The sequence below is a fragment of the Thamnophis sirtalis genome, unplaced genomic scaffold (genome assembly GCF_051295495.1).
Source record: "Thamnophis sirtalis isolate CommonGarterSnake01/CBP01778 unplaced genomic scaffold, rThaSir2_p1.2 scaffold_7, whole genome shotgun sequence".
Lineage (NCBI taxonomy): Eukaryota > Metazoa > Chordata > Lepidosauria > Squamata > Natricidae > Thamnophis > Thamnophis sirtalis.
In genome coordinates this window covers 49,019,020-49,033,054 of record NW_028261387.1, presented here as the reverse complement: position 1 = coordinate 49,033,054, position 14,035 = coordinate 49,019,020, and the positions used below count along the sequence as shown (strand labels likewise).

The following is a 14,035-nucleotide window of genomic DNA, read 5'->3' as shown; positions in this document are numbered from 1 at the left end:
AAATCAGACATATTGCTGGAAGGCAAAAATCACAACATTCCACTTTACTTACATGTTATAAAATCACTGGAAAGGCAATTATGTTTGGAATGATCAGTGATAAAAGGTAATAAGGCCCCACTCACACACAAATCCCCTTGGTGGCTAGATACAAATCAGAGTATAAAACAATTGAAAGAAACCATACAATGGAAAATGTAGAGAGAGAGGATTCATAGAATCGCTGAGAATTGGACATGATTGAATAGATAGGTTCATCATAAACCCTAATTTGTACCCAATGCTCATTGTGAATAAGGAGTGTTAAAAAATGCTAATTCTGAATTTCAGAGAAAATCTCTCCACATATTTGATTGTGCTAAGGCAGCTATGGCGAACCTTTTTTGGCTCGCATGCCATAAGTGAGGGGAGCCCAGGGGGGTCGTGTGTGAGCATGCCACACCCATAATGCAATGCACAAACCTCCCAGTGCGCATGTGCGCACTACAGGCGCTCCCCCATTTTTTGCATTCTTTTTTCACCCTCCCCTGGCTCCAGAGGCTTTATAGGAGCCTGGGGAGGGCAAAAACAGCCCCTCCCGCTCCCCCCAGAAGCCCTCCGGAGGCTTCAGGGACCTTCAGGAGGCTTCACTGAAGCCTCCGGAGTAGTCAAAATAACCATCTGAGCAAACAGGAAGTCAGTTCCTGAACTTCCGGTTTGTCCACAGGGCCGGTTTTTTGCTCTCTGGAGGCTTCAGGGAAGCTCATGAAGCCTCCGGAGGGCCTCCGGGGAGGAGGCTCTTTTTGCCCTCCCCAGGCTCCTATAAAGACTCTGGAGCCTGGGGAGGGCGAAAAATGGCTTTAAAAAAGGGTGAACTCAGCTGACCAGCGTGCGCATGCACACTGGCCAGCTGACAGGGCAGTGCCTCGCATGCCCTGACAAATGGCTCTGCATGCCACCTGTAGCATGCGTGCCATAGGTTCGCCATCACTGTGCTAAGGGCAAGGTAGAAGAATCTAATTCTATTACTTCAGGCTGGTGGTAGATAAGCATTCTGGTCACTTTCCTGATCTTTAGCATACTGGACTTGTTCTCTAGGCTGAATGAAGAATTATATCTGGCTTTTGTGTAGCACAGAACCAGGCTCTAAAACTGGCGCCAGCATGAATCGAAGTGGAATATTTAATACAAGGGAATGCCAACAACTTTTCTTCCCAATGACCAGGATGCTTTGAGACACTGCTAAGTCCAGAACAATCCTCTGGCTTCAACCCAGAAGTTTGCCACAAATGTTAAAATGTGACAAGTTGCTGGTTTTTTTTGAAGAACAAACGGTAGGATTCCAAAGTTCTGTAAGTCAAAGGGAAGAAGTACCACTTTATTGTCAGGATAAAAGACACTCTTCAGAAATCTTCAATAGATTTAGTCCATATAAACTGTTTTTACTGCCCCTTTGCAAATGTTTCAGTGCCACTTTGATAAGGATTTCAAAGAGCTGGATTTAGAATTGTCCACAGGAGTAAAAATAGTCAAAAACCATCTCTGCAATGGGACAACCAAGTTCCTGACATTTTATGCGTGTTGCATGTTCAATGGACATTAAAAAAAGACTGGACTTCAATCACATGGTCATGGTCCCCATTTTGACTTTTTGACTCTCTGCCTCTAGGATACCCCTGCTTGGATTCTAAGTAGGGGAATGAGGAATCCATACTGTAATAAAAACATCACAAACTGCCAACAGGGACATTGTGCAGTTTAGCCATCTATCCTTTCCCAAACAAAGTTCTATAACTGTGAAACAAAATCAACAATAACCAGCATTATAAATTTATCACAAAGTTGAAAAGAAGGAAATTATGAGAAGAATTTTAACTAATGTGGTTGGTGTAAGGAAAAATAGGATCATATCGAATGCAGAACAAAGAACTCCTTGAAGGAAGATTAGAGTATAAATATGCCAGAAAGCAGAATAATTGTTGAGGGACAGCCACATGCAGAATTCATGCCTTAGCATTTCCAATCAATGGGAACAGTTAATAACAGGGAACAGGGAAGACTTTTACATGAGGACCTGAACAGCCACTTCCACTCTAATAAATCAGACATTTCCCCATTATTATTTTTTTGCAAACCACTAACTATGTCATCACTTTGGCCACCAAATGAGAAGGAAGGACTCACTGGAGAAGAGCCTAATGCTGGGAAAGATTGAGGGCAAAAGAAGAAGGAGATGACAGAGAATGAGGTGGCAGGATGGAGTCACCGAAGCAGTAGGCGTGAACTTAAATGGACTCCAGAGGATGGTAGAGGACAGGAAGGCCTGGAGGAACATTGTCCATGGGGTCGTGATGGGTCAGAAACGACTTTGCAACTAAAAACAAAACTATGTCATCAACAAAAGTTTTGGAATGCTATTACATTAATCTGCACTAACATCCGGTCGCAGGTACATAGTCTATGAGATACATATTTACTCATGAGATATATGACTGTCTGAGGGGGCATTCGTGGAACCCCAACATCACACATAGCAATATAAAAAGATTTGGCCTGATCATCAAGTATCACAGGATTTTAGTTCTGCCTGAAATCTTGAAAGTAAAGAAGGCTAAATCTTGAAAGTTTTAGTAATCTTCAGAGATCATGTCATTTAAATAAATAAATAATATAAAATTGACAGACAATGGATCACTTGCAGTTCCTTCAGGGACTACGGTTAGCTCCCTAAAGACTGAGAAGGAAACAACTATGGGCTAGATAAACAGGATCTCAGCAGAAGCTGACAATTATCTACCTAATGGGTGATTTCCCTAGCACATTCTTAAGAGGTATAGCACACCTCTTTATAATAAAGGTGGGATACAAATAAAATAAATAAATAAATAATACACCTGAAATATATTTTGTAAGCCATCAAATTTTATCTTCATTCCATGGGAAAACCAGAACTACCAGTAGTCTATCTTCTACTTCAGGCTCTGCAGTAGAGTACCTACCACACATTAGTATAGATGGTCCTTGATTTACATCTGGTTGCTTAACACAATGAAGTAAAAAAAAGTTACTTACAACCCATCCTCGAAGTTATGACAGCCATGCCATCTCTTTGGTCACATGATTGCATTTCGGGCACTTGGCAGCTGGTTCCCATTTATGATTAGTTACAGCATCTCATGGTTAAATGACTGCGTTTTGTGGCTCTTTTCCCACTTTCCAGTAAAAATGCAAAATTAGATCATCTGAATTCAAACTTACAGCTATGTCATTTGCTTAATAATACAGTGACTTAATAATCATAAAAATTATTGTAAATTATTGGACTACCTGTAGAATGTAGGAATGTTTCATGTTCACATTTTGGGGTTATGTTTGCAAGTAAAAGTAGGTCAGCACATTTATAATTTTATAAAAATTACAGTTTTTCCAGTGTAAAACCACTACCAGTTCTACAAATGAAACTTTTTTCAGTCATTTGCTATTGTTATTTTAAATGAAGGAATCATATAACATCACAGATTTGTGTGCCAGAAAAGCACTTTCAATATTGAGCTTGCAGGTAATACATTTGGTGAGGGGGAGGGGAAATATCTTTTTTTATGGAGGACTACATAGATGGTGTTTGAATGAAGACAGATCAGGCTTTTAGAATTATACTTTTCTCTTGCAGTCTCCGCCTGTTCCCACATAAAATTAAACAGGAAGCAAAAACTGGTTCTGATCTGGGTACTAAAATCTACTGGCAAACTTGACAGATCAACTCTCCGTGAGCCTTTGTTCTAGGAGGCCATTTTCAGACCACACAAACCTCTGCAATACTGCAGAATCTCCTGAGGTTGAGAGAAGCTCAGCATGTAATGAAGTCTAATCTGGAGAGTTATGGGTAGCTCTTCCTGAATGCTAAACCTTGCAATAGGCAATGCGCCAGAATCGGAACACTTTGAAAAAACCACCCTATCTTCTAAATTCTCAGTGATGCAAAAAAAAAAAAAAAGATTTGGGGTGAAAAGGGGGAGCTACAAGCAGTGGCAGTCACAATCAATGATCAGCTACTGAGCCAAGCTAACATCTGTGGACATTCTCTTAACAAAGAATACTGTTAATGAGATTCCCAAAGGATAGCTCATCCAGAACAATGCAGCTTCTATCTTCATATTGTCCTCCCTACTTTGTGATTGGTTATTGCTCAAAACTGAAGGGCAGGGGGAGCGAAAAACACAAAAGATATGATCAACAGTGAAAGCATAGGCTGACATTAAACAGTAAAGCTGAAATGTTTAAGCAAAGCAGATTTTCTTTTGCTATCACCAACTCTGTAGTATCAGTTACTTCAACTTCTGCTCAAAAGCTGTAGTGACTGATTGAGTCAAGCCAACATTTAAAGTGTGAATAACATGTTTAAAATTATCAAATACTTTGATTTTTAATTGGTAGACTTATACCAACTTCATAGATTTCTACTTTCTGCACAATAAGATTTCTACCTTCTGCAGTCCTGAAATTATAATCATAATCAATTATAATCATATACATACATGTGGCTCTGGGCTACATGGCCATAGCTCAGAAAGACCAACATGTATATATGTATGTATGTATGTATGTATGTATGTATGTATGTATGTATGTATGTATGTTGTATTATTTTTGTCCCACAGTTCCTCCATTATATTCAAGATGACATATTTAGTTCTCCTCTTGTATTTTGTCCTTCAGGCATGCTTATTCTTGCAACACACTTCTGTAATAGTCCAAGCAATGAAAAACAGATTCGCTCCTGATTTGTTAAAAAAAAGTGAGAATATGCAATGGCATGTAAAAATAACCTTGAGAGACAGGACAGAGATACAGTGAAGGGAACAGTCAGGTAGCCTGCAACAGGACTGGGGGTGGGATAAGGGGCTCAGAAGAGACCCATTCTGGGGGTGGGGGGGAATACTTTCAGATTCCAAAGTTTTTCTTAATGTAAGGTAATAATAACATAGAATCATCTCTTTGAGTTGTGTTTCCTATCAGACCTACCTTGTAAGGTTGACAGAATTGGAGTATATTTTAGTGCTTTATGGTAATGCTTTATTATGAAATATGGAAACATTACTGTAGTCCCCACTGTGCTGCAACACTTTACAAATACAGCTAGTCCTCGACTTATGGCCACAATTTAGCCTAAAATTTCTGTTAAGTGAGAACTTGTTAAGAGAATTTTGTCCCTTTTTATGACATTTCTGGCCACAGTTGTTAAGTGAATCACTACAGTTGATAAGCTAGTAACCTGGTTGTTAAGTGGATCTGCCTTCCCCATTGACTTTATTTGTCAGAAGGGCACAAAAGGTGATCACATGACCCCAGGACACTGCAACTGTCATAAGTATAAACCAGTTGTCAAGCATCTGAATTTTGATCACATGATCATGGGATGATGCAAATGTTGTAACTGTGAAAAACGGTCATAAGTCACTTTTTTCAGTGCCATTGTCATGAAATGAACTGGTGCAAGTTGAGGACTACCTGTAGCTCCTAGATTACTCACTTCTAATATTCTTTGTACTCAGAATATGATTAAATAAATAATACAATAATTATTATTCTGAAATAGTAAACAATTCAAATGAACATATAAAATTAAGGAGGTACCTTTCTATTAATAGTAGGAATGGTTTGTTTAATAATCATTTGAATCAAGCAGGGCATTTAATTCTTGTATATCCTTATTAAAACAAAAGGTAGCAGAAGCATCTTATTCTTTCCTTCTGAGATAGTAAAGAAAGGATATTGCTTCTTCTAAAACGATACCTCTACAGAAAATGGGCACACAAATTAGTGAAGAAATAATGCCTGTTTGTTAAAACTGGAGAATCCAAACAAGAGTCCTCAGTGCACATTACTTTCCCAGCATGTAAAAATCTAAAGCTAAGGTTTAATTCATGGGGGTCAAACTCGCCATCTCACGTTGCTGTCATGTGATCTTTTTCCTATTTGTGGAGTTGGCATGGGCGTGGTCTGTACATGACGCATCAGGCCCGTGGGCCACCAGATTGACATCCGTGCTTAGAGGGATGTCTGTTTCACTTAGCTGGGCATAGCTGCAAGAGGAAGCAATTAGGCAACATGTTTCAGCTGATTTTCTCATTCAAATTAAGCTACAATTTCAAAGAGCTGAGTTATCATTTCATGCAAACTGGACGCTATATTCTCCTCAAATGCTTTCTTTAAAAAAAAGATTAACATAGTTATAGCAGACACAATGAACTATATTTTTAGATTAGGTGTTAACTCTAATTTAATCAATTAAAGCATGTGAAAAGCGCAAGAAGTTAATTTAGAGCCATATTTAATTTTCCTATCATAATTTTGCTACAAGGTAAAATATTTTACCTGGCATTCATAGATTAAATCAGAAACTTCAAACATACAGACTGTAAAATGATGTAGAAAAGAGAGAAAGAACAGATCAACTAAGTCCTATCTTGTTGCAACATGTACAACATACCGCCAACAAAACCATTCTGAGCTTACAAATCCCATCTTTCTATTGAAAATTATAGCTATGAATGCAGTTGTATTTTTTATGTTAACTATTGTCCTATAAATTCAGCCTTACAAGCTTTTAATCTCTTGGTCAAACTCTTACAATGAATAGGGTTCTAGAAATATGCTGTGTAGGAGAAGTATAAGTCTAATGTCTGAAAAATTAATGAATGTTGAGTTGGAGTCTTCATGAAAATGCTTCAAGCCACATTCACTAATTCCAACACAAAGAAAAGCTCTCATTCTTCCATCCTAAGTGGGCAAATATCTAACATTATTTTCAGGGCAGATGTGCTAACAAATTAGGAGGTAATGGTCTCAAGTTATATAAATTGTAGGAACAGGTAATAATTCTGGATGGTTACAGAAATAGCCAAATATCTCCAAAAATCAGGGAAGATGTTTACTTTAAAAGATATGGGTCAGTGCAAGCAGATGACACATTGGCAGAATATATAATTAATTTCATATTTACTGTACCATGAGCAGATAAATTTCCTGGGACAGTGGATACATTTGAAACTATGACAGTATATTTGGATGTTGTCACAAAACAGCTGTCAAATACACAGTTCACAATAAGATTGTTACAGTCACAAAATATTATTTATTTAGACAACCTGATAAAACGGATTGCTGCTACTTAGTGCAATATGCTACCTATTACGACTAGAGAAAATTTTCTCTTCAGTTTTTTGAGGAAAGAAATAAAAAAGAAACCTGGCAATGTTATATATAAGTGTGTGGTGTGTCCACCTGTGGAATACTATCTCCATTTCTAATTATTAAAAGAATGCTGCAGAAATACGAACCGTTTTTTTCAATGTTGCAAAAAAAGCAGTCAAATAGAGATGGGGCAGGAGTGATTCCATTATGACTATCCCAAAACTCCACATTAACTCCTTGGTCATTTTCATCCCCGTTTCTCCAAACTCATCAACAGTCTATGGAGATGGGCTTCAAAACACGAACTTCTGCAGATATACATACTAGAAAAGCAAGAGCCCTCTATAACTAAACAGGAAGAAAAATCTTTCTGATGACATTAAAAAACATCATGTGTGTCCCCACAGGAAGCATCTCTCAGACAATCACTACAGTTTTTCAATGTTGAGAAGAAGCATACCACAAAGAGCCTAGATATGTATTCTCATGCAGTTAAGATTATTTTTTTTTATTTTGCAATAAACCACCTCCATTTGTGTTCCTCAACAGCTGGTGTTCAAAAGCAAATTCTCCCCAAATTTAGGGAGAGTACACATTGTGACTAGTAGCCATTGATAGCCTTATGTATGGTGAATAACCCCATTTTAGGGTTGCTGTACAGGTCTCATAAAAACAGTAAAAGGATATAAGTAAGAAACAGAAAGACACCATGAGATATGTTACATGTATTGCACACTGCAATTTCTTGTTTTTTAAAGAAATATTATTTGATGATAGAACTCAGCATCTGTTTATATTCTTTTGATTTTAAAAAGAAAAAGAGAAGCACTGGGGACTTTTAAGAGATTAATTGCAACTTGCCTAAAGAGCTCTATACTTAAATGCATGCTTCCTACAGATAATCCCCCTGAAAAAGTTAATTACAACTTGGATCTCTGATTTAACCTATTTTTTTATTCCTAGCATTTTCCAACAAGTACAGGGTCTGCTTTTATTTTCCAGATCAACGAAGTGTTGATCCAGTAGTTGTGACAGGAATTTGACCAAACGGCTTGTTGCCTGAGCCTGACATTGTGAGCTGAGCGAAAGTGACAGGCCCAAAGTCATCCATCTGACTTTCATGCCTAAAGCAATTCTAGAACACACAGTCTCCCAGTTTCTAATTCTATGAAACAATTTTTTAAAAAATATAGTTTCAATAGTGAATAAAAAACAGTAGATTAAAAATATTCCTGCTCATCTCATTGACTATTACAAATATTTAAATAGGTCTATATATTGCACACACTTCCTGAAGGAAGAAATCCCATTGCCTACAAAATAAAATAAAGATTGTTTGATCTGTTGGTAATAAATATAGCAATGTTTACTACATTTTATATAAAATAAATCACAATGAATGTTCAAGCCATGTTTCTGAAGACACCGGACACAGGTCACTATTTCAACCGATGATTTAGGCCTCAGCATATGAAGGACAAAATATTTTTGAAAGCATACCACTAGGATATCCCCAATATAAGAAAGACAGATGTAAGCTAAAATAAATCAAGTCACATAATGTAGCGAGTTTGTACTTCTGGCTCAAAAATATCAAGTAAGTCTTCCAATTACAACATCTGAAATAGTTATACCTACTTTACAGCATTCAGATTAATGAATGGATATTGCTAGCTTGCTAACGCAAGCATACACAATCATTCCTGTCACTATTCCATGAAGTAACAATGATGTAATGGGAACCATGGCTCCGAATTGGTGGTTTTAAAGCCTCACCCTTTCATGCCTTGCTTTAACTATACAAGACTAATAGGCATGAACTGAAGACGGCCCTCAAAAAACACATTCAAGATTCTGCTCTCGGATCTGCCCAAGTGCCACATTCTGACAATCCTAGTCAAATCTAACTAGAAAAAGATGCAACAAAAATCTCTGGAGAGAAGCACAACCTAATCGCAAACTCCAATGCAAGACCACATTTCTGTAGACATGTTAAAACAGCATTTTGCATCCGAAAAAGCACATTTGACATGTCATGTCCTTTGGGTGCAAAAGCTTGCAAGAATGCCTTGTAACTCCAAAGATCAGCAGTGTGGGAGTTCTCTGGAGTGCTAAACACTGGGGCAGCTGCACACTGCTTGCATTCTTTGGGTACTGTGGAAAATGGTCCAGAATGACCAAACAATTTTCCATTGGTTCAGCTGCTGCATTATGTAAGAGAATAATAAGGAAAGACAGCCACTTTATATCATTTAGATGCATCTCCTTAGCGCTGATTTCACAAGGTGTCATCCCATTTGCATCAAACCAGAGCTCTACTTGCCCTACTTTTCTTGCATGTATTTACATCTCATCTTCTTCTCCCACATCTGACATTAGACCCCCACCCCCACCCCCAAATTTTACATGGAAGCATCACTTTTGGTACTATTGAAAAGTTATAATACAGGAGGCAAATGTTCTTTTTCTCTCTCCCCCCTCAAACAAAATAGAGTGTTAATGACTTCCACGTAACATTTTTCTCGCTCACCGCGGGAGGAAGAAACAAATACGAGTACTTCTGTCAAAGAAAGAGAACGAACAATGTTTGCAGCGCCGTTGCTCTGCATAGGAAGAACTTCTTAGATTGATCAAAGCCTGTTTCCATGCAACCATAACAACATTTGCGCTTTACATCCAGATTTTTTTTCCCCAACAAAACCTCACCCAGGCTTTAGGGGAGCAAAGAGGCAAAACAGCATGGAAGATAACACTTTAATTTCTGCAACTGACATCTCTCGCCCCGACTGAAAAGCAAAGCAATGGAGCTTTACAAAACGACAGGATTCCATGGTGTTTCCACGAAATCCAAATAAATAAATAAATACAATCTTAATTCTCCCCCTTTTTTTCCTGAAGTGGTGTTTTATATATGAATATAAATCTGATTTTTCCCTCAGATCGCCTTCAACCCCACAAAATGCGCGCCCCGCCGAAGCAAAGCTAGCAGAAGCAAAGCTGGCCGCAAGTTCTTCTTGCCAAGCACGCCGCCTTCCTCGCCTTGGCAGGCGCCCTTCCCGCCCGCGCGTCAGAGGCTCTTTCGGGTGACTGACTCTTTCTGGGGGTCTTTTTACTCACTTTCAGCTGAGATTTGGAGACTTTGCCGCTTTTCTCGGCGTCCAAAGCCGTGAAGGCGTACCAGATCGATTTTAAGAGCTCCGTCCGAAGCTCCATGATGCCTCCAGGGCAGGGCACCAGGCACAGAATCTGCTCGCTCAGCGGGGAGGAACCTCCCTCCAGCGGTCGCGAAAGTCCCGGCGAAGTGCTCAAACCGTTCATGGCAGCCGGCGGGACCAGCTCTGGAGCTGTAGCGCCTCCCCCTGGTCGTTCAAGCCGCCTCGCTGGCCTCCTTCTCCCCTGTACAATTGGTTTGTTTTTCAGTCATCCTATGCCATCCGTCCGGTAAACTCGCAACATTCGTTTTTCTCGCCGTGTACATGGATACACCGGAACTAAACTGTGTTCTCTGTGTCATATATATGAGTATATGCGTGTGTGTGTGTGTGTTTGTGTGTGTGTTGTATATTGGAGGTGAGGCCCCTTTGAAAGCCGTATGCAACAAAAGCTGTATATATGGCAATTAATGTACATTTAAAGTGACAATGAAGTTATTCTACGTCATCTGGAGATGTAATAAATACAAAGAGGAAGGGGGAAAAACCTCATCTCATTAAACCCAAAGTTAGTCTCCAATGTGGACAAGTTTCTAGATCCCTCATGTCCCAGTTGTGTGAGTGCTTACTCTGGATTTAAACTCACTGATTTTAATATAGCAATAGCACTTAGGCTCATATTCTGCTTCACAGGGATTTACAGTCCCCTCTAAGCAGTTTACAGAGTCGGCATATTGCCCCCAACAATTTGGGTCCTCATTTTACCGACCTCAGAAGGATGGAAGACTGAGTCAACCTTGAGACCGTCAGAGTGAAACTCCTGGCAGTCAGCAGTAGCAGTTTGCATTCTAACCACTGCACCACCACAATATAACTTGTTGAATTAATCCAAGTTTGGAACTAAAATTAGGTGGTTTAACAAGACGCGCATTTGAAGAAGTGTTTTGCCTGCTTTTGCTTATACAGCCACAATGGCACCATTCAAATAAAACTGAGAAACTGGCAGTCCCAAAAAGAGACTGAAAATGGGGTGAGGGACAGAAACAAAAACAAAAAAAAACTGTAGAGCAAAAAGGTGGGGAGGGATGGGAGGCAGACTAGATGGACTAAGCCTGCTCTGCAATGGGTCTTTAAGCAACAGCAGGAAGGAGGATAGAAAAGGACACAAATTAGTTTTCGGAGATAGGAATGAAGTATTACGGCAGCAACTGTAGTCAACACTTTGGAGAGAAATGTGTTTCCTGTTATTCATTCGTGTTACATTTGAAGTTTAGTGGTAGATTGCAGTTGTCTTTCTGTGAAAAATGCATACTGAATACCCATGTAGCCAATAAAAATACAATTTTAAAACAATATTTTAAACTTGCTTGCTACGAGTATTATTATTAAGACCACACTAAGATGCTGTTTATGGTACCAGGTTGTTTGGAAACGGCAAATGCAATCCTATACAGGTAGTCCTTGATTTACAACCATTTATTTAATGACCATTCAAAGTTACAACAGCAATGAAAAAAGTGATTTATGACCATTTTTCACACTTACGTTGCAGCGCTCACCCCCATGGCCATGTGATCAAAATTCAGATATTTGGCAACTGGCATATATTTATGATAGCTGCAGTGTCCCAGGGTCATGTGGTCACCTTTTGTGATCTTCTGGCAAGAAAAAGTTAATGGAGTAGCCAGATTCACTTAACAACTATGTTACTAAGAACTGCAGTGATTCACTTAACAACTGTGCCAAAAAAGGTCATAAAATAGGTGCAAAATTCACTTCTGACTTGCTTAGCAACAGAAAATTTGGGTTCAATTGTGGTCATAAGTTGAGGACTACCTGTATGATTACTCTAAAAGGTGGCTTATTGGCCTTGGACTATAATATAAAACTTTGCATTACATACTTAATTGGGAATGGGAGAACTTGCCCCAGCCAATTCACCATGGCCAACTCGTTGCTGCCAACTTATCAGGGCCAGCTTGCTGTGGCATAATTCGCTGTGGGACAAGAGTTACACTAATATGAAAGGGACAATGTAACAATTCTACTTAATTATTTAAAATAAATATATTTTAATTTTTGCCATTCACATTTCATTCTGTCTCTCCTTTTGCATCCTTTCTTTAATAATTTCTTTGATATTAGTGTAAATCTTGTCCCACAGCAAACTGATTACAGCAAGTTGACAGTGGTGAGTTACTGTGATGAGTTGGCCATGGCAAATTGTCATAGACCCTTCTTAATCATTGGGAGTAAATCCTGTTAAACACACTGCTAGGATTTATTTACATTAAAAATCCATATTTTTATTCTTAGTATGTGCAACTGTTTAAAAAATGGTAGAGCTTAAAAAATCTTTTTAAAAGAGTTCCCCCATACAATGTATTTACAAAAAAATTTCTTTGAATCAGTAATTGCAGTGTAACATGCTTTGTCAGGCTGGAGAAAACCACCAGGGGTGTCAAACTGACTTTGTTACAGCGGCGTCACTGACATATTGGGACTTTCCCCCCCTTTGCTAAACCAGGTGTGTGCGTGGCCAGAACATGACGCATCCGGCCCATAGGCCCAGGAGTTTGACAGCTGTGATCTAGATAATGTCTCAATTACATTATTAAAGTAAGTATTTTTCCAAAAGTTGGAAGTACTTTCTGAATTTTATTAGCAATGGCCTATTTTTCCTTAAGTGGCATTTTACTAAATTTATCACTTATGCTTGTAATATTTTCATATTTAATAGTGTTATTAATTATAGAAGAAAATAACACTTCTAATATTTTAATCACACTGCAATCTGAATAGCAAGAAAAAAACAAGTCCAATTTGTTCTGATCACAAAAGAATTTGTAAAAACATGAAATCATTTACTTCAAATGAATGGGGTAAATTCTCTTTTCCTAAAAATTCAGCTTAAGGTACAGTGTGATCCAGGAGTTTTGGAAAGACAAGTAAACTCCATTGAATTGCTTCACACTTTCTGTTCAGAGAAGATTGATTAGCATTGTACTGTGCATTTCACATTGAAATATATGATACCATGTTGGATAAAATACAATTTTTCTGTCCAGGCTATATATTCTACTTTCTTTTTTTTTAAAGCAACATTAGGAAAGACTAAATGTTCCAAATTATATACCTTTCAAAAATTCCAATTTGGTCTGCAGTTCTAAAATGCTGTGTAGAAATTGCATTCCAGTTAAAACTTTGCATCCCATTTCAATTCATGCTTAGCAAATACTATTGACTTGGACTTCAGCAAACTAGTATGTTTAAGGTGGAGTCACACAGCCCCAACCCTAGGTAGAGATGGAAAGAGCAAAGCAACCTGAAAAATTCAGTGGATTTAGACTACAGCTTAGCTTTGAATAATGCAACATTTTCTGTGCCTCTAAGAAAGCTACAGAAGTTTAAGAATTTAAGAATCTCCCAGAATTAACTACTAGTTTATCCTGCAAAGTACTTTTCATTTTCAGGTCTAGAAATATGGGTAGAAAAGCTAATTCTTTTTGAGATTAAAATATTACGTCATGCAACCGTATTATTTTGGCTACAAGGTTTTCGTCTACCAAATAATCCACAATTGAGTGTTCTAACCATTTTAATCAGTTCCATGCCTTTGTTTTTAATAGGTATTTACTGCTCAGTTAAATATATAAATATCATCATTATATTTTCACATTACCAAAAAAACAAAAACAAACAAACAAACA

The 14,035-nt window shown here is 38.2% G+C and overlaps 1 protein-coding gene across 2 annotated transcripts in view; it reads right to left on the bottom strand.

Moving 5' to 3' along the window:
• Positions 1 to 10,427, bottom strand: part of DEF6 (DEF6 guanine nucleotide exchange factor) — a 59,801-nt gene extending 49,374 nt beyond the window's left edge. For both annotated transcript variants that reach the window (XM_014052588.2, XM_014052590.2), the window contains exon 1: positions 10,291 to 10,427. In XM_014052588.2, the coding sequence (XP_013908063.2) occupies positions 10,291 to 10,386 (96 nt within the window). In that variant the 5' untranslated portion in view covers positions 10,387 to 10,427. The remainder of the gene's footprint in view (positions 1 to 10,290) is intronic.
• Positions 10,428 to 14,035: the final 3,608 nt, after the last annotated feature.